General features: G+C 39.9%; 1 protein-coding gene and 1 pseudogene across 3 annotated transcripts in view; both read right to left on the bottom strand.

Annotated features, from left to right (window-relative positions):
- Nucleotides 1-22,035, bottom strand: part of TERT (telomerase reverse transcriptase) — a 129,758-nt gene that overhangs the window by 3,337 nt on the left and 104,386 nt on the right. For all 3 annotated transcript variants that reach the window (XM_087696518.1, XM_087696519.1, XM_087696520.1), the window contains 7 exons: nt 3,852-4,211; nt 3,647-3,765; nt 1,992-2,232; nt 1,350-1,443; nt 758-920; nt 467-539; nt 46-348 (listed from right to left, as the gene is read on the bottom strand). In XM_087696518.1, the coding sequence (XP_087552644.1) occupies nt 46-348; nt 467-539; nt 758-920; nt 1,350-1,443; nt 1,992-2,232; nt 3,647-3,765; nt 3,852-4,211 (1,353 nt within the window). The remainder of the gene's footprint in view (nt 1-45; nt 349-466; nt 540-757; nt 921-1,349; nt 1,444-1,991; nt 2,233-3,646; nt 3,766-3,851; nt 4,212-22,035) is intronic.
- Nucleotides 5,785-6,615, bottom strand: LOC148023539 (uncharacterized; annotated as a pseudogene).

The following is a 22,035-nucleotide window of genomic DNA, read 5'->3' as shown; positions in this document are numbered from 1 at the left end:
ATTACAGATCATAAATTCATCAGCTAAACTAATTTATCTCCTAACCTGAATGACAGTGAGACACAGTCTTCTCTTGACACCAAGAATATCCTGAAAGTTGCAAATTGTGCATGCACTGGTACAAACTGAAGTGTTCATTCCTGCGAAGACTGACAAAAGAATGTATATTTTTCCGTAAGGCCCTCCAGTTACACCTGGTGCCCAGTAACTCCACAGGCACAATTCTACGACATGCAGACCAAATGAATGCAACAACTTGACTGTGACTGGAATTCCTAATGTGATCTCCAGCTTTGTCATGTCCTGCTTTAGATCCTTCATTCTTTTCTTCCTTAGAAATAAGTTCATCTGTAACAAAGCACTAGCCAAATTTCACTTCCTTGTCACATAGTATGCCTACAATAATCCACCATATATACTCTTATTTCATTTACACAGCTATTAAACACAATTCAATTGAGACTACCTTGCATCCAAGTGGTGTCACTTGAAGACGTTTCACTCCTTACATTGAACTCAAAAGCCTTCATTAAATTATCCTGTTGACACAGCATTCTCAAATCATTGCATTTCTAGACACATGTGAAGGAGGATAAAACCGTTACAACACAGCCACAAAGATGTCAAATTAGTGCTGGAGAAACAAGAATAATCAGAGTTCAAACACAAGATTAAGAAGTAAAATCTAAGCAGGAGAATACAAGAATAATCAATACAAAATTATGGCGTAAAATGTAAGCATAATGACACACAATACCTGCACATGAAGCTTTGATTTCTTTATTGATCCACCAACTGGCATTGCCATTGAAAGCTCTTCATTTGAACAAGGGCAATGCCGCTTCAGCAGGCGAGCAAACTGGCAGCGTTTTGCATTTAAGATCAGCCTTTTGAGGAGACGACATACACAGATTGAGCATCTGAAATACATTGATTGGATAGTTAAATGCTAAAAGCTTCTTATCTAGTGCACCAAGGAAGCATGTTAAGCTCACAAAAGGTAATACTGTCGGCACCATGTAAACTCAACAAAAGTGTTGCCTATTTCAGCATGACATACAGTTCCATGCAAGTGAGATTATATTTTTCAGATCATTTGTTCCAAACATCTTGATAGGCACTTGGTCAAGAGTTTAAATCCTAGGGTTGTACTATAGAGTGTGCTAATCATAACACACTTTACATAGCAGCTGTGATATCTAATACAGTTCAGGTAAGAGAACAATGCAGTTGCTAAATTAGCTATGAGAAATTATCACCCTCAAAGATGGTATTAAGAGGATAAAGATGTTTACAAAATAACTAAAGAATGGTAATAGCTGATTAAGCCAGCAAATGCCATGACTTACTTTTTTGCACAATGAAGACTTCTTTGGTTGCCAAAAATTGCTTTGTGAAGGAAAGCAGAATCACTATCTACAGGTCTCAGCTTCTGCAGTATATCTGCCTTCTGTTTAAGGAAAGATAAGGCTTCCCACACTAATGCACATTAATCACTTTCCCAGTAAGACAGACATGCAGGCATGATTGCAAAGAGACATACAAAAAGAATGCAAGTGCTGGATCTGTAATCTTACTTGCAATCCAAGTTAATGCATTTAGAAACACTTCCTTTATTGGGAAAAGCAAATATCAAATTGCCCTCTTTTTAACAGTCCTTGTATTTATGAGATCCTGAATGGGCCCCCTGTATTAGTAAACCTCCTAAATGAATGCTAAATCTGCCCGCTAAAAACTTGAAGAAATCCAGATTCCTCATGTTTGTGCCAGTCATTATGCAGCTTGCCTGAACAAATGCAGGGATTATTTAAACATGGGGATCATTATAGTAAGCTGTGAAAATGGCAGTTCAATTGATAAATTCAGAGGTACAAATAAAGATGGTTTGGGAACTTCAGAGGTAAAAATGAAGATGGTCAAGGAACTTTCAAAATCTGGGGTCAGTTTGAAGATTTTAAAGCACTTAATGATTATTGATTGCAGAAGGATACGATTTTTGGGAAGCCCAGCATGTCTAGAAAACTGGCTTCTATAAAATAATATTCTTCGATTGATAAATCTGTTCGGCATTTTGTGGCCACCATCACAACCATCGGCTAACATTTTCTGAGGATTCGTTTCTTGCACATTGATTGTAGATGCCTTAGAGGACAACTTGCAAGGAGTTGGGACTGTGGTTGAAATTTTATGAAAATTCTCATTCGAAATGCAAATAGTTCCTGGTGTTCTCATCTATAAAATGACAGCCGAACAGCATATGGAGGCAAACATGAGCATCATGTTTCGTCATTCAGTTTCTAAACTCTAAGTGCCTAAATTTGTAGTTTTCTCAAAATTTATTCAGATTGAATCTAGATGTTTGTTTTCTTAGAACAAAAGGCATTTTCAAATCAAGAAAAATACAATATCCAACCTCATCTTTGTTTCCCAGGCATTTTTAATACTGAAATTTCAAATAATATCTCCAAAAACAAAAGCAACCCAGCACAGATGCAAATTAACCTAACCGTTTGACAGAAGCTTGTGGTTATTCCAAGCAAAAAGAATATGGCAGACAGCCTAATTTCTGATACAAAAGTAATTCAACTGTGTGATAGGTACTAGTGGCTATTCCAAGCAAAACAAGTATTTGATGGCAGACAACCTAATGTTTCCAACCAAGCCAGAACACATTTCGAAATATGGTTTACCTTTTATTAAGAGAACTTGGGGGACTCTGGCAATAGTCCAGGAGGCAGCTTTGAGTCGCAACAAAAGATTGCCCTTCAGTTTATAGAGTAGTGTCTACCTGTTGATGCAACGAGTGGTCATCCCACTGGATCTAGCCCTTAACTAACAAAGGACCTGGCAGGACCTCCTCAGATGAGCATGACTATAGACATGCAGTTGGAAAATTGATTTGGCTCACCAATATTAGCCTGACCTTGCCTATGCTACATCTATTTTGTCACAATGTTTTAATGCCCTAGGGCATCCCAATAGAACGCTGGTAGGAGAACCCTAAGGTACCTTTTTGAAACTGATAAGTTTGGTACTGGGATGGCGATTTGGATACCCAAAGATTACAGTGGATATACGTTGTTGCTTTGTTCGAGTCCTCCCTGGTGGTCCAACAGGAAGCAGAAGAATGTGATTGCCTCCACAAAAGAGGCAGAGTATAGGGCTTTTCATCTTATGCTACCGCAGAGGCAGTATATCTTCACAAGTTCCCTAGTCAACATGAACTTTTCCCATGAGTTCCCCAATAACTTCACATCAACAACCCAAGTGCCATTACATTGACTGCTTTGCCAAGAATGGGGGAGCACTGGAGGATTGAAACCTGGCCAAGGTTCTTTCCTTTTATTTGAAGTAGACAGCATTACAGGCCACCTATGTGGCTCTTCTACACTTCCCCAAATGATGTGAAAACAGAATTATGAGACAATGCCCTATGTCAGCTTCAAGCTAACGAAAAAGTCTAATGATCCAGGAACTCAACCTACAATGTGGAGTGTCCAAGCTGAAGCTCACCTATGTAAAGGAAGAACTCTCAGCTGTTAAACAATTGTTTTGCAACTTAAAACTAATTAAATTCTCTGGTAACGGCCTCCGTGCAAATTACATGGATGAATGCATGATTTTGAAACATCATCCAGTACAACACCTGCATGCCGGGCTCTTGCTGAGTTCCATAAGCTCGCTCCATCATTTGGAGGCTATCTCCTAGAACTGATGGTCGAATGGCTGTGAAGTGATTGCAATGATCAACTGGTAGCATGCTAACTGCAAAACATAATACAGTATCTGTAAGCAGGATGTCAATTGTGACAGCCTAAGGCGTCATTCCTCTGGGAAACAATACATTTTACCTTTGAAAGCACTGTTGCTCTCATGAACTTCATATTGAATGGAAGTATTTGTCTGTGTGACTGGCATGTTTTCGGTTGATTTATGACTAACTGCAGTAGTGGTCGCCCTGAAGGAGTTCCACTCCTTTACTGAACTCGCATCGTTATTGTTCATCTCCAATTCACCTAATTTACTGCTAAGTCTCTGAGCCTTGCGCCGTTGCCAACTAAAAGGTCTCTTGCGCTTGTTGGTTTTATCACACACATTCACGGACATTTTCATATTGCTTGTAACCTCTGTACAAACATCTTTCAGTTCCCTGATTTGCTCATCATCCAAGGCACCATCACTTTCAAAAACATGTTTTGTGTCAAAGATTCCTGTACTCACGGACATTTTACAATATGTTAGGCATGCATGCCCATTGAGTTTTGGAAAATTTGAAACTTGATAAGACACCCAAAGAAAGCCTAAAACATACAAAGCAAAACAAGGCAATGTGTCATGTCAATACAAAGGTGATGATATATATATGTATCATGCGTTCATCTAGCAAGTGCCAGTATTCTTTGTGCATGTGCATCAAATCAGTTCCTAAACCTTGCTGAGTAGTTCATTCATATGGTGATTAATGCTGCCAATGCTGGTGAAGAAAACAAAAACATGTTTTGTGTCAAAGATTTCTGTACTCACATACGTTTTACAATATGTTAGCCATGCATGCCAATTGAGTTTTGGAAAACTTGAAACTCGTTAAGACACCCATACAAAGCAAGACAAGGCTACATGTCATGTCAATGCAAAGGTGATGATATATATGTACCATGCGTCCATCTGGCAAGCACCAGTATTCTTTGTGCATATGCATCAAATCAATTCCTAAACCTTGCTGACCAGTTCATTCATATGGTCATTAATGATGCCAATGCTGGTGAAGAAAAGTGTATATTATGCACAGTTCACTCATATGGCCATAAATGCTGACAATGCTGGTCAGAAAATGTGCATAATATACTAAGCTTTGAAGGAAATCTTCAGTTCCGAAGCAGAACCAGAGCAGATGAAATCCATATACGACATTGGCTCATTGTACATGAGTACAGTCTCATCATATAAATGGAGGCAGTATCTGTCACTCTTAGCATGCACATCTAAACGAAGGCCATGGCACTGATTTTTTCCGTTTCAAAAACTTAGAACATCTTGAAGAAAAAGCATCAAATGCTATGCAGCTTCTTCATAGCAATAGAGAATGGAAGGAAGAGGGCATTGGAATGGGAGAACGGCGTTTCAAGGTAGGCCGAACATGGACCATCATTCAGAGCAAGTAAAATGTTAGTCCCTATTCTTGACAGTCATTCCAATTTTGGAACATCCTACTCCATTGTCTCCCTACTCTAGAGCAGGATGATCAAAGGCAGATTGACAACAAGCAAGTTTTGACATGAATTTATTAAGCCATTGTGATCATGCAAACAGCCATCCCGAGAGAGAGAGAGAGAGAGAGAGAAGAAATGAAATGAAATGATATATTAATGTCTACAAAAGGCCAAAATGACCTATGAGACCATAAGTTACAATCATGTGTATGATGGTACAACTGTTTGTGCAAAATATGTAGCACTAAGCAAAATAAGAAAGGAAACTAACTATGGCTATGTGTAAAACATAGAGCTCTATCTAGTAACAATGAGCTCCAAATGGTACAATCTCATGTGGGTATGGAGGGCTAGCAATAATCCCTTGTATCCGCCCATGAAGGTGTCATTGGTGTCTATGTCGAGGCCTAAGACGTCTGGATCGGCTAAGCTGAACGGCTCGATCAATCAGTACTCCTTGTCTGTGTGTGGACTGTGGCGGTGAGAGAGGCTCTCGTGTGGACTGTGGCTGTAACTGTATTGAAATCTTCTAAGTCTCCTTTGCAAAGAAGTTTGTGAGCTGCCTCTGTGGAGGGTCTCAGTGTCCTGGAGCAGCTGGACTCTTGAGGCGCATGCCATTAAGCCGTCGTATCTCAAGAAGAAAGAGGCCAAGGCATCGCTGATCGGTAAAATCCATGATTCTAGATAGTGGTTCAAATCCGTCTCTAAAGAGACAATGGAAACGACAACGGACCTCATAATACACTGGGCAGCAGCAGATATAATGCTCCTCTGTCTCTGGCTCTAATTGGCATATCTGGCATATGCGCTTCTCTGATGGGATGGATCTATATCTACCAGTCTCAATCTCTAGTTGATGTGAGGAGGTGCGCAATTGGCCAATAGTACATCTAATCCCATGGGAAAGGTGGGTGTCCATGTATCTCAGGCAAGCAATAAATCCATCATCTGTAGTATGAAGGAAATGCTCACGGTAGAAAGCCATCTTTGTCCCTAGCTCCAGCCCTGGCATCAACCATGTCTGCCCGATATCCAACTCAGTAAGATCCATTCTGATGATCTTCTAAATCTCTAACCTACTCAAATCAAGAGATGGTGCATCAAGGGAGTACTGGAAGGGGGGTAACTTGTCCATGCTAAAGCCATGCAGCTCAAACCAGGCCGACATCTGTGCATACCAACATGAAGTATCACCCTCTTTGGCAAGCTGCCTGGAGGACTCAAGGGCCAACCGTGCATACCTGTGTCTGGGTAAGTCCCATAGGCTATGTATGTATGTAACTGATCGGGTGAGGGCCTCTACCACAATCGATGTAGCTGCTAGCTGGGCTCTGATGATCTCATGTGGCATTGAGGCCTTACATCTGATCATCCTCAATATCATGGACACTAGGGGTTTCTCCATCAACCTCCATCCGTCATAAGTGCGCTCTGATCTGCTACGGTGGTCAAGACTGGGGCCCCATGGAGGGGGGGGGGGGAGGGGGGGGGGGGGGTTCTTCTTCTATTGCAGATGCCACTTTGATGAGCCGTGGGGTCCTGATGTCTTTCCGTATGGCAAGGAGACTTTTCCGGATTCCTCATGGATACAACAACTTATGGGGCCAGATTGAAAAGTTGATGCAGCCTAGAACTTAACTCGGATTGCCCTTGGCAAGATTGGGATCTTGCTAGTCATCTTTGTCGGCTTTCACTAACCAAGTGTATCATCCCTTGCTTAAGGACAAGGATTGGGTGGTTACTAAAGCCATTGCAATCTGGGGCATGCATAAATCCAAGGCTTGGTGGAAAATGACAATGATGGAAGGATGGTTGAACAAGACCCCATTCAACTGCAAGGCCTTTCTTTGGAGTGTGATCATTGGTGGGCTTCCCCTTGCTTCGGCCCTCTCTAAGCACCAAATCTCAAATGGCAACTACTTTTTTTGTACAACTAGCGTGGAATCTTCGCATCATAGATTTATTTCTTGCCCTTCGGCTAGGAAAATTTGGACTCTTCTAACAAATATTTGGCAAGCAATTATTGGTCTATCACTACATCCTTTTGATTGGGTTTTTGCTAGGGCCAAATATCCCATCCCAATGCAACCACATATGAAGGTCTTGTTCCATTTTTCCACATTTTGGGGCTGTTGGCATAACTGGATCACCCAAGATGCTTTTGTGTTTGACTCTGCCATGGGCATCTAGGGGCACATAGCCAAACTCAAGGGTCTTCTATACTAGCAGTTAGATCTTGTGCAACATGCTGATCTTCTACACTAGGGAGGATATAGCTCCTTGGCATACAGCAATCTCTGTTGCTTCTTTGTCATGGCTCTTGTACTCCTTTAGTTTTGATCTTTTGTAAAGCGAGTTCATAATTGGATCACCCGGAATGCTTTCTTCTTTGACGATGCCATGGGCATACAAGGACACATAGCAAAACCCAAGAGTCTTCTACACAAGCAGTTAGATCTTATGCAACATGCTGATCTTCTCCATAGGGAGGATTTAGCTCCTTGGCATACAACAATCTATGTTGCTTCTTTGTCGTGACTCTTGTACTCCTTTAGTTTTGATCTTCTGTAAAGCGAGTTCATAATTGGATCACCCGGAATGCTTTGGTCTTTGACTGTGCCATGAGCATACAAGGACACATAGCCAAACCCAAGAGTCTTCTACACTGGCAATTAGATCTTGTGCAACATGTTGATCTTCTCCATAGGGAGGATTTAGCTCCTTGGCAAATGGCAATCTATGTTGCTTCTTTGTCGTGGCTCTTGTAATCCTTTAGTTTTCATCTTCTGTAAAGCGAGAAAAAAAGAGAGGAAGGGCCATTATTCTTTTCATTGGTAAGATTCTTGTGCTTTCCTGGATCCAACCACCAATGGTTGTATGTCATTTTGCAAGGGGATTGAGTGGAAGAAATGTTTGTTGGCACACGCAGCTTCTATGGAGGTAATGCTCAAATTGACAAGCACTCAAGGTGATCTTTTGGCCAGAGTTCAGCTGTTTTTCAATAGACAATTGGTTCACAAGACAAAATCAGCCTCAACATTGAACCCTTTTGTCATGATACATGAGGCTTGGAACTTAGAATGTGCATGGTATTTGTTCACGCAATAAGCAGCATGACATGTGATGCGTCTTGCATAATAATCGATGGGATATGTTGTGTGCTCCTGAGCATAAAAGTCATGGTGAAGTAAGTAAAATTGTGGGTTTCCATGGGTTCCATTTGTTCTATTCAAGGGGCTCAGCATGACACTATTCAAATATGCTTATGGTCATGCATGAGAAATCTCAGCCGGTTCTTGTCAAGAATAACACCCATGGCCACTTTCTAGTTATTCCAATTCTATTTGAAGGGGAGGTTCTATGGCTCATAGGTCTCTATGCACAAATAATCCTTCATCTAAGTGAGATCTATAGGGCCCTCTCGAACCTTGTTGGTCACTCGGCAACCTAGGAGTGCCAACGGGAGATTTCAATATGTGTATTTATCATTCCTAACCTACCTTTGAGCACTCCGTGATGGATGCACATAAGAGCCGTGCATGGCATAATTTTGAGTTGCCTATTTTGAACCAGGATATTTGGTCTTAGCTCCGTCCATCAAATTCAAGCTTTACTTTTCAGTCACCACAATATTCTACTGCATGGTCTCGCTTGGACCACATGTATGCTATGCAAGATGATGCCTTTCTACTAGAGGTTTTGGACGTGCAAGTGTTGCAACAATATGCCTAGTCCGATCATTTCGCTTTGTAGCTTAACATGGTTGCACACCCCGATGCCCCTGTTGCGCAATTTTTGGGACAGCTCCCCTTGCATTTCAATTCATCTTATCTGAGGCATCCACTTTTTAATGGTTATATGGGGCAGCTAGTTGATAGGTCTTTACTTGATTTTACCTTTGGGAGCAATGACTCTTTTGAGCAATTGCTCCATAACATGCAACAACTTGCCAAGTATTATGGTATTTTCCCTGAATGATCCGTTTCTGCTACCATTAGCTACAAGACTGGTAAATCTCATTCAACAATTCCGGTTGAGATCCTATCACCAAGCCAAATTGCAAAGCTTGTGTTGACTGAGAGCTTGCAAGATGCTTCATGTCGGTCTCATAAAATTTTTTGAGGATTACATACCTCTCCTTACGGATCAACAGCCCATTGTGCATATGTGTAGAGATTACTTTCTCAACCTTCTTGGCTCTTTGTCTCCTTCTACTCAGCAAACCAACCAAGCCCGCTTAGCTTTCTAGGCTTTGGTCAAGGATCAGTTGTCGCCATATATTCATGACAATTTGGGGAAAGATCTATGTGAGGAAGAGATCATGGATCTTTTGTTGCATTTACCCAAGGACAAAAATCCAGGATGGGATGGCTTGACTACTAAATTCTTTGGGGCTTATACTACTAGTTTGGTGAACCGCTTAAAGGCCATGTGTCAATAGGTTTTGGAGATTGAGATCATGTCTGCTACCTCATGGAAGGTGGAAGTTATTAAGCTCATTCTGAAAGTACAGTCAACCTCAATGTTGAAACTTTGGCGATCCATTTCTTTGATCACATCTATGTATAAAATTTTCTCTAAAGTGATGGCTAATGGCCTCCATAAGCCTCCATATTTAGCAAGGGATTGCAATAATAGATTTCCCAGAAATCAGAGATCGAGTTTTTTTTAAAAAAACTAGAAATTGCAAGCTTGGTCTTTCCATGCCCGCCTTAAAGTGGCACAATCCATGATGCTCCCTACACTCACTCATTTTTTTCCACCCTTGCCTTGGACTGTCTCTACCTTGAATATTCTTACGAGACACATTCATTTTATGCTATGGAAAAAGGATACTTTGCATGCTAATATCTTGTGGATCTCTTGGAGCCATGTTTGCACTCCTAAAAGTATAGGTGGTGCAGCTATTCTAGATGCACACACTCACATGGTTGCTCTTCGATGGTCTCCCTTTCATGCCATATACACTTATCGACACCCTTGGTTTTTTGTTTGACCATTTCTATTTGGAACAACGGGTTCTGGTTCATGATAATACAATCATTCGGAGTTCTTGTACACTTATCGACACCCTTGGTTCTTTGTTTGACCATTTCTTTTTGGAACAACGGGTTCTGGTTCATGATAATACAATCATTCGGAGTTCTTGGTGGCATGTCTTAATGTTGATGGCCCTTACTCTTCATCTTCCACTTTCTTGGTGACTCAGCTAGTCTACTCGAGGAACTTGGTCACTAATTATTTTCAGATTTAATTGTTAACAATGTCCAAGATGTTTTTGTGCGATGGGAAACAAGAGAACCATCCTAAATTTAATTGTATGGGACGCTTGGTCTTATCTTTTACTTCTAATGCCACTTTGGTGAGTCGCAAGGAGGTAATGTCTTTCCATACTACCAAGGCTTTTTCGGATCCCTCCAAGACTTGTGGGACTAGCTTTTGATGGCACTACAGCCTAGGGAGTCCTTCCCTGCCCTTGATTTTGATCATCCATGGCAGGATCAGGATCTTGCAAGTGGACTCCATCTTGAAAAGGTCTTGACTAATTAAGTGCATCACCTTATGATTAAAAGCCACCATTGGTTGGCCACCAATGCCAATATTATTTGGGGCTTGCATAAATCTCATGCTTAGTGAAAAATGACTATCATGGAGAGTTGGTTTAACATGACACAACATAAAGATATGTAAAGTCTTCCTTTGGGCATGTGATGGTTGGTGGGCTTCTCCTTGCCACGATACTTACAAAACGCCGAATTTTCGATGGTATGATTGATATGATATTGATGATGGTGCTATATCGTGCCCCCGCCATCCGTCATATTCTCCGCAGACGTTGAACTGTCGGATTTCATATCGTCGAAGGAGCCCAACATTGCATAGATGCCTAGCCCAACACTGCACAGGTGTTGGTTGAAGGGGGGGGAAGCGCTGGTGGGAGGGGACGACGGAGTGCATTCCAGCTAATAGTTAAGGAAGAAGTAAAGGATGAAGAAGAAGGAGAAGAAGGTGGAGCTACGCAAGGACTTTCAAGTTTCACTGCAGGAAACAAGACATGCAATGATCATATGATGATGATGATAAGTGATGATATTGTCTCACTATTGCAAAATCTTCTCACCATTGTTTTCTTTCTTGCCCTTTGGCTAAAAAAATCTTGACCCTTTTGTCTAATATTTAGAGGGCTGTAGTTGGCATGTCGTTGTGCCCCTTTGATTAGGTCTTTGCATTGCCCAAATACCCCACTTAGGCACACCCATATATGAAGTTTCTCGTTTCTTTTCTCCATTTCCAGGGCTGCTGGAATAATTGGAATACTCAAAATGATTTTGTTTTTGATTTCGCACCTGGTGTTCAGAGACACCTTGCTAAGCTAAAAGATCTTCTACATTGACAATTGGATCTTATTTACCAGACTGATCTTCTGACTTGGTCCCTTGGCATACGGTAATTTCTGTTGCTCCTTTGCCATGACGTTTGTACTCTTTTAGTTATGTGACTTTCTATAATCTTGTAAATGGTCATGTTGAATGCTAGGGTCACTGACCCATTCATTCTTGCATACTCAATCAAACAGGGCTGCCCTTTGAGCCCCTTGATTTTTGCCTTGGAGAGGTATTTGTTTCTCTTTATGCTATCTCATTTGGTGGACACAACACAACTGGTTGGTCTTTCTCTTCCTTTTCGTCAACATTATGTTGGCCAATCATTAGCCAATGACACTTTCATGATTCTCAAAGCGGAAGTAGATAGCCTCCAGAAGGCATAGGATGTTGGAAATCTTTTCAGTCATGCTTCTCGTCTCCATATTAATGTTGCCAAATCTTCCCTAATTAGCTATACTAAATCGGATTTGAGTCTTAACAATGGCAAGATACAGTGATGCCCTATGGTAATGTTGAAAGGTATTTGGGTTATCCTTTGGGAGTTGGCCTTTCCATATGCATCTTAAAGTGGCATAGTCCATCATGTTAATTTTGAAAGAAATAATTTTGTTTCTTCTTGTATCTTTTTCTTTTAAATTTAAGACAATCATTAGTTATTGCTATGCATTAAAAACTCCTTTAATTATTGAACTATCCGAGTGAATATCATATCTATGTAAAAACTCATAACTTTCAATTTTCAACTTAACTTTTTAAAAACTATTCATCATCAATATTTTCTTTTGTAGCCAGAATATCTTTATTTTTATAAAGTGTATCATGTTTTTTTACAAAGTGATATAAATTACGAAGAAAATTACCAACATTATTATAAGTATCAACAAATCAATTAATATTATCTTTTGATACGAGAGAAAATTTCTTGGTAACCTTTACTCATGGACACTTGTAATGAGACTTTTTAAGGCATAATCTCTATGTTTTTAATTAAGAATGTCTTTTTGTCAAATTTTAAATTCTCTTTAGAATACCAAGTAAACATAAGTCTAAGGACACATATATGATAAGCTAAACTAGCTTTTAAAATTTTGTAAGGGAGCAAGACTTATAAATCGAACTCAAGATCTAGCTTTAAAAGCAATAGAAAAAGTTATATTAAGACTTAGAAAATGACCCTCTTACCTATTTTTAATTAGAAGACTCAATTTAAAGATTAAGTCTCGTAGTATATAATCCTTTACTTGCTCTCTTATTAGGATACTTAATTTCAAAATTAGATCTCCATAATGAGGTATTCTTAGACAAAAAGTTTGAAGTGAGCATGTTAGACGTCTCCTCTTTTATTAAGATTCTCAATTTTGAAACTTCATGATACGCGATTCTCCATTTTCTCTATTCTTAGTATAGCATATTCCTTCGTATTAGGAGTATTGATTCTAAAATTGGGTCTCCTACATTACGAAACTTGATCTCTTTTTATATTAGAAGATCGAGTTTTCACATTAAGATTTCAAATTCTCTCCTAGTATTTAATTTTTAAGTTTTAACACAACTTTTCTATTGCTTTTAGAGCTAGATTTTTAAAGTTCTACTTTTTTGTAAAGGTTTAAAGTTTATTTAGATATATGACTTTAAGACTTATGTTTACTCGATACTCTAGAGAGAATGTGAAAAGTAAAAATAAGATGTTCTCGATTAAAAACATTAAGTTTAGGTTCAAAAAGTCTCATTATAATCGTCCATGGATGAAGATCATAAATGGATTTTCTTTTACATCAAAAGATGATATTAATGGATTTGTTGATACTCGTAACAATGCCAATGATTTTTTCAGTGATTCATATCTCTTTGTGAAAGAAAAAGATACATTTTACAGAGACATAGATGATGTTTTGGGTGCAAAACAAGATGCTAATAAATTTTTAACACCTTGTATCTGATATACATTTTTGTCTAATAATGAAGACAAAAATAATACATGTACGATACCACTATTGTTTGATCATTAGCAAATTTAGGATATGATATATAACTAAAAGAAAAATGAGATCGTGTACTTTTACCTAATGATGAAATAATAATAATGCATGGACAATGTTACTATTGTTTGATCATTGGCAAGTGTATGATATGATAAGTAGCAAAGAGAAAAAAAAAGGAATAGTTTTAGAGAAGTTCGATTAAAATTTGAAAACTAAAAGTCCTTACAAAGATATGGTATTCACTCATGCAATCAAATAGTTAAGGGAGTTTCTGACACAAAGTAATAACTAATGATTGTCTCAAATCTAAAAGCAAAAGATCTTATTTAATATACAAAAAGGCAAGGAAAAACAAAATTGTTTACTTCAAAATCAAAAAGAAAAGCACTCCTATTACTCAAGGAGATGAACAACTCCTAGAGTCTCATGTGGATGAGCAACCATATAAACAAAGAAGTATAAAATAATTTCTAAAAAAAGTAATGATGCATGTAAAACAAGCACAAAGAAACAAATGATAACAAGGAGGACAATGTACAACAAGATATATCAATGGCTGAAGCTAACACGTTTGAGGACCTTTCCCTAATAGCTAATAAGGCTTCTTAACAATTGGCTATTGCAGTCAAGGAAGATGAAGATACAAATGTGTATAAGTGGTTTCAAATAATGATCAAAGGTCTAGCAAAGCTAATGAATCCTTTGGAAAGAAATGTAGATGAGACATTTAGTATTAAAGTTACTAAATGCTTTTTGACACTAAGTATGTATGTATATAAGCTATTTAATAAAGAATGGGTAAGCCATTTCCCAAGTGATTATATTGAATAGTCAATTGTGAAGCAGATCATGAGTATTTTGATGCTAATCTGAATATAAACTTACCATGAGATCTACTCGTACAGATATGCATAGTGCAAACTATCGAATAATTTTCAATGGGCATTTAATTAGTGTTACAAAGCATTTGCAATTATCTTACCTTTCAAAAGCGGTTACATAAAAGCAAGCATACAAGTATTCAAGGAAAAAAATAATTGTTAATTATCCCTCAATCACAACTAAAGAAACATCAAGGGATACAAATCTTACCCTCACCAAATCTGATAGGAATTGTTAATTTTTTTAACAATGCCCAATGTAGTTTGTGTAGTGTGGAGACTTATTAAAGTGTCAAATCTGTTAGAATTTGCCAATTCTGAACAATATCCAATGTAATTTATGTAGTATGGACACTTATTAAAGTGTCAAAGTATGGTGTGTCTAGGACTTAAAATGTACTGATACTAGACTCTAGAGTTAAGTTAATCCAACTCTAATTAGGCTGCAAGAGTGTAGTTAGGCTAATCTTAGACGTTTGTTCTACTTTGTACTTTCATTGTGTCGTGTAATCTTGAGCTAATATAGCCTCTTAAGCTCACATTATCTATTATTCATTGTCTTTCATTTCTCTTTTCTCCGTAGACAATTGATGGTTCATACTGCCACTAGCTCGACTCATCCCTCACAGAGAAGAAGACTAGCTATTAAAGTTCGAGGAGCTCTTGCCAAATGGCTCCACCTGCTACGCACTTCCCCAACCTAGTCCGTCTACATTGTACAGTAGCAACATCACCCTCATCAGCAAGAGTGCCACCCTTGCCAATATCTACGTTCCTAGCAACAGCCAATTACTCCCACACCGTACTACGCACCTCTATTGCCAATGCCACCCTCGTCCAATCTAGTGCCGCTAGCACTCCCTTAGTCTCTAGCGCTAGCAGCAACATCGACTTACTACTCCAACTCTGCCTAGTCCACCTTTTGCTCAACAAAAGTGCCGACCCAGCCGTCCTCTGCCACCACAATACCACCACTATTTGCTTCGCCACCTATGCTAGCACTTTGTAGCTCTTGGATCGACCAATACACTTCCCGAGAAGATCAAGACACCCGAAAGGACTTTTGTCCAATTTGAAGTTCTGTATACATATCTCTACGAATTTACTAACATTGAGCAAATCTTCAACATTTGTGCGAGATATTTTAGGCTTTTACAAATTTAGTTCGCCACACATTTTGAGAAGCAATGCAATTACTAATTACTCTGAAGGTGCATCTCAAGGAAACATTTCATCAAATCCTAAGACCATAAGTATAAAATTTATTCAATTTATTGAAATTTCTTCGAGGAAATTTGAGACTTTTGCATTTCATGCATCCCAAAGCAGCAAACAAGTACATCTACAACATTTAGTTGTTGTTTGATATACATTTGGCACACAAATAGGTGAAAATTTGGAGATTTACAACATTGAATTGCTAAGCTTGACTTTTTTTGGGCACGCATTTCAACGCACAACAGTTTTGAACCATTTTGGCATGCTTTTCAAGGCATTTACAAGCAAATCTTTCTTTGAGAAAATTTTCGACATTTTGTGATTACACAATTAATCCCATCTTCAAATTTCGGAACTTGTGTGAATACTTTTTGTACTTCAGGTTGAAAGCATGTGGTTGCAATTTGTGCACTTCATTGCAACAATGGCTCAGCAAGGTCACAGTGACCATAGCAACAATTTGAGTGTCCCCATTTACGGGAAAAAATTGAATAGCATTGACTAGTCCTATGGATTTTCATGGTGTGCAATCTCCTTGCTGCCAAGGGTCTTTGGGATTTTGTGACCAATGATTTAGGTAGACAAGGATGGTTGCACCTTAGATGCCGCAAAGAGGGGCTAGAGGACATGAAGTTTCCCCTACAATTGCCCACATTGCTCCAATAGAAGAACAAAGGAAATGGGACTCTAAAGAAAAACAAGTCTTATCTTTAATTGCTCTTTTGATTAAGAGGGCAATAATACCTCATATTCGGTCTTGTAAGACCTCAAAAGCAGCTTGGGATATCTCTTACTTGAGAAGAGAATTGAGAAGACAACAGATGTTTGTAGTGTGAAATGAGGCTAGAATCTCTTGCTTGACAAGAGAATTAGCAAAAGCACACATAAATGAGGATGATGCTATGACATACTACCTATCTCTTACTTGAGAAGAGAATTGAGAAGACAACAGATGTTTGTAGTGTGAAATGAGGCTAGAATCTCTTGCTTGACAAGAGAATTAGCAAAAGCACACATAAATGAGGATGATGCTATGACATTCAGGATTTGAGAGAGCAATTGTTGAATATTGATGAGGTGATTACTGATGAGGAGATGGTTAACATCACCCTGAACTCTCTTCCATAGTATTATCTTGATATTAACACTCCATTGAATTTGTCTTTCAGGGGGCACAACAGCCCCTCACATTCTGAGTTAACCGGCCTCTTGTTGCAAGAGGGATAGACTCCAAAGAACGTGGCTATGACATGAAGTGACATAGCTATGCTTCCTAAGTGAAAAAGCAAGGGCAAAGGCACTATGCAGATGAGAGCACTTAATAGTCATTTGTATTTAGTTACATTTATAGATGACTATTCTCATTACACATGGGTATATGGTCTCAAAGCAAAGTCAGATGTATTTATGCACTTCAAACACAAATTTGAAGGTGCAAACCCTATGCACGGATCAAGGGGAGAATATATATCTTGTGCATTTGAGACATTCTTGCTTACATTGGCATTACACATCATGCCACTGTGAGGATGACATTTCAACATAATGGAGTGGCTGAAGGAAAAAATTGCACACTCATGGAGATGACCAAATGAATACTCAAAAGCAAAGGGCTGCCACATAAGTATTGGTTTGAGGGCCTACAATTTCTAAATTATGTACTTAATAGGACTTTGGCAAACGCACTTAAGACAATCACTTCTTTTGAGACATGGCATGATCGGAAACCAAAGGTTGTTTACTTTCAAGTATTTGGATGTATAGCATATGATCACATGCCTAACAAGCTTCGTGGGAAGCTAGATAATATGGCTCTTAAATGTATTTTTGTTGGATATAGTGTAGAGAGCAAAGGCTATCATTTGTATGATCCTCGCACTTGAAAGGTTCTTGTCAGCAAATGTCATTTTTGCTGAAAATGCAGCCTATTTTCATGATCAATTTGAAATGCCATCCACCTATCAGAATGGTGATGTCTTTGACGGCGGTCTTTTGCCACTTGCATTGGGATCTGTGCTTGATGAATTGCAGAAGCACATGTATTGCAATATGTTGTTGCTACTCCACCCGCCCTTGGTCGATGATCCTGTCTTGCCTCCAATAGTGAAACAAGCAGTTGAGCAAGAAAGGGCTGCTATAAATGCAGCAAAAATAGTCCCTAGATCATAGAAACATGGAACGCCCGTTCTAGGCCTTCGGAATGGATTAACGGGTTCCAGCATGTGTCTACCAGCGAAATGCCCATGGAACGTTCCTGCCCGTTCACAGCCCTGTTCCTGCCCGTTCTGGGCCGTTCCAACAGCCGTTCCTTGGAATCAAACTGTCCCGCCTCTGTCGCCTGCTCCCGCCTACCTCGCCTGGGCCCTACCTACTCCCACCTCTCCTGCCCGCCTCGCCTATAGCCCCCCACCTGAGTGAGTGAGTGGGTGAGACACACACACACTAGATAGATACACATACACACACAAATATACAAACATGTGTGCATGTGTGGGTGTGTGTGACATATGATTACTAATCATGTTGCTACTAATTGTGTTGTTGGTCCCCCCTTGAAAAGCGTGATCCATTAGGTCACTAAATTGGCACGTCAAACATGACCTTTTCAATGACTACCATACTACTACCCATAATCTAGTTGTCCCATATTGTACCTAGCATATCGTGCCACCCTTCTCACTTCCACCATGCTACTAGATAAACCAATTTGCAATCTTCCAACTAACTTAATCTCTCTCTCTCTCTCTCTCTCTCTCTCTCTCTCTCTTTATATATATATATATATATGAAGTTCCCTCCCTTCCCGTTCCCTAACTTTAGGCGTTCCCCCCATTCCGAGGGGATCCCATTCCCCGTTCCTGGTAACTATGCCCTAGATGGCTGTTACACACTCTCTAGGAGAGTAAAATCGATGCTTCTTTGCCTCAACGCACTAGAAAGACTACTAGATAGGCTAAGGCTAAGTAATATGGCAGCCTTCACAACAACAATTGAATGTGTATGGTTGCATAGATTGCTAGTTGATCTACAAGTTTTATTGGAGGATCCTACACCCATTCTCTCAAACGGTCAAAGTGCTATTGCAATAGCACGAAATCTTGTGTTTTATGAGACACATTGAGATTCACTACCACTATGTTAGGACAGAGGTTACTCTCCCACATACTGCAAGGACTTGGTTGGCACCTACAAAGAATTTGGAGACAAAGATAGCTTTCTATAATTCAAGAGAGTATATTAGCTCAAGATTGCACGACACAATGAAAGTATGGAGTACAACTAAGGTCTAAGGTTGACCTAACCACACTCCCACATTCTAACTAGTGTTAGATTAACTTAACTCTAGAGTCTAGTAGCACTAGATTTAAAGTCCTAGGCACACCACACTTTGACACTTTAATAAGTTTCCACACCACATAAATTACATTGGACACTGCCGAGAATTAGCAAATTCTAACACCCCCTGTAGTGCCAATGTGTTGAAGTACAAGGATCATCAATCACCAAGGGTAATAAGTTCAAGGACTTATGGAAAGCCTCAAACTTCTCACATGGCAAAGCGTTGGTAAAAATGTTTGCAACATTTTCTTGTGTAGAACATGCATCAAGCTCATCTCTCGTGCATAAGATCTCTCTTTGATAAAAACCACTATCTCGAAGAGGACATCTACCACAATAGATGGTGCTCCCATCTCTACTCTAACTATCTCATGTCGCACTCAGAACTTACTCTCACTCATCCGAGAGATGATCATCACTAGGAGCCTCTCTACTCTGCTCCCATCCATCATAAGCCTGCCCTCCATCTAGTAGTGACTACCCTGTTATAGTTCTCCTATGATAGAGGCTCAATCCCCAAATAGAAGCTCCAGATATGAGTGTTAGTGTAATCAATGTGTAGAAGAGCTAGAGCTTTGTCCGGGGTGCTTGGAATCCAAGAACTGTATATGTGTGCATTGGTTCTTCATGGTTCCTAATGCCACATTACTCTCATAGTGAGTCTCAGCCCTATGAAACTTATCCCCATGTAGACATATTTCTAAACCTACTCCATCGTCTCCCCACCATATTTAAATTGATGCATCTGATCCACTAGGTGGAGGTGTTAAACACTATAATCTTGGTTTTTCCAAGGCTCACTATGAGGTCTTCATGTCTCCAGGTGGTGCATCTCCTCCCAATCTTTCAATGTAGTTTGATATCTCATCAATGTATAGCCCGAAGAGAGTGGGTGAAAGGGAAGAACCTTGCTTTACTCCAATAGTGGTGACAATCTTCTCCAACATCTCTACTAGAGTTCGGATCTATCCGGTGATTGACTCATACAATGCCAAGACACCCCATTGCACCTCAGCAAGGACCTCCAACTCTTGTAGTCTTTGCATGAGCTTGACTCATGGCACTATATCAAAAGCTTTGTGAAAGTCCACAAAGCAACAATAGATCCATCTCCCTTGTGCTCTACCTTGTTAGAGGTTTTTGCCTTGCCCAATCGCTAACCACATATAATAGATTTTTGGAAAATCCAAATTTACAAGTCTTGCGCAACCACATGTGATGGTAACTTTCCACTTTCTATGCTTTTGGGGATCTTGGCATAATTGAACCATCCATAATGCTTACATTTCTGATTCCTATTCCAACGTGCATGGCCATATCCATCGCTTGCAAGGCCTCCTTTGGTGGCGGCTTAGCCCCATTGAGTATGCAGGTCTTCTTATTAGGGATGATTTGGCTCCCTTATTTGGAATGATCTAGCTCCCTTGCATTCTAACATCTCATTAGTCACTTTATGTGATACTTACTAGTCATATGATTCTTGTGTATTCTTTGTAATTAATATAATTACCCACTATCGAGAGAGAGAGAGAGAGAGAGAGAGAGAGAGAGAGAGAGAGAGAGAGAGAGTAGGAAAGGAAGGGAAGGAGGCTCTGATACATCCTTGGATAACCAAGTGGGAACTAGTAGCATTCGTCATAGTGGCCATGAAGTGCCCTTAGTGCGATTCACACTAAGTCACTTGATGGCGTGTGTTATAGGATAGGGACAAAGGATATCTTCACTGCTTCAGTGAGAGGTCAACTGCTTTGGGACCTTATCTCCCTTTTGGAGCTATTAGCATTGTTAGAATTGCCATCAAAGGAGTTACAAATTGAGAGGCCAATCACAAGGGTAGCCTTTTTGGAGCGGTATCTAGGGTGGGTTACAAGTTAAGTCAAATAGTCTACTTAAAAGCATAAATTCAGTGGTAGTAATATGGAGTTTCTCAACTAGCACATTGATGCTAGTATAGAGAAAGACTGTGGATTTAGATATGAAATCTCAAGCTGAGAATTTTTAGGGTGATGCAAAAGGAGAAATACGCAAGTGCCATACGCATTCAACTATGGTAGTGAAAGCTGCCTTGTATTCAGCTTCACATGACAATATGGCAACAATGGATTGTTTCGTGCTAAGCCAAGATATGCAAGATGAGCCAAGAAAGAAACAATTGCCACTAGTGGAGTGACGTGAATCATAATCGCCAGCCCAACAAAATCATTGTAAGCATGTAACTACAGTGGTCCCCCCTTAGCATAAAGCAATCCAAGAGATCTAGTACCCTACAGGTAACGAAAGACACTCTTAACAACTTGCCAATGTGACATGCGTGGCTGATACATATATCTGCTCAGGGCCGAAACTGCAAACTGTATGTCTGACCTAGTGTTGCATAGGTAAATACGGCATCCAAATGCTTGAGCATATGTGTGTATATCAAACAAATCACTGTCATCATGTAATGACACCTTTAGTCCCGGTTCCATTGGTGTACAGACTAGCTTGCAATCCTATAAGTCAAACTTCTCAAGAAGTTTACGAATGTATCTTAATTGTGATAAACCAATACCTCTAGCATCATGTATGGGGCTGCCTGCCTACATCACGAAAAACAAGTCCTGGCCTCCCCAAGTGCGCACGAAATGACATCGGAGCTCCTGACGAGCCGTGGATTCGCCTTGCACCTGATCCCATCGGCCGCGGAGGGAGTGGATGGTGGAAGTCCAAAGCTCTGCTAAAGTCGTCTATATTGAAAGTCTCTCTCCACCGAAAACCTCTTGACACCGCGCCTTCTAGATATACCAACCAGTAAGACTCCCTATGATCTCCCATACCTCAAAGCGGTCTGCTGTGGGCTCCAGTACCTAGCGGATCCTCATACAGAAGGTGGTGGCCCTAGCTAACTACCTGCCAGCAGAAAGCTCCCCATGAGATACATCCAAGGCTGGGTGCTATACGGCGAAGGATGTGGCATGCACCTCTCCACACGAGCTGCGCCGCCTCACACGACCAAAGGCTGTGCTTTGGTGTTTCTAGA

This window comes from Lygodium microphyllum, chromosome 16, assembly GCF_053477565.2.
Source record: "Lygodium microphyllum isolate KBCC chromosome 16, Lygodium_microphyllum_v1.1.10, whole genome shotgun sequence".
Classification (NCBI taxonomy): Eukaryota; Viridiplantae; Streptophyta; class Polypodiopsida; order Schizaeales; family Lygodiaceae; genus Lygodium; species Lygodium microphyllum.
The sequence above is the reverse complement of the archived record's forward strand: the minus strand, read 5'-3'. Positions and strand labels throughout refer to the sequence as shown.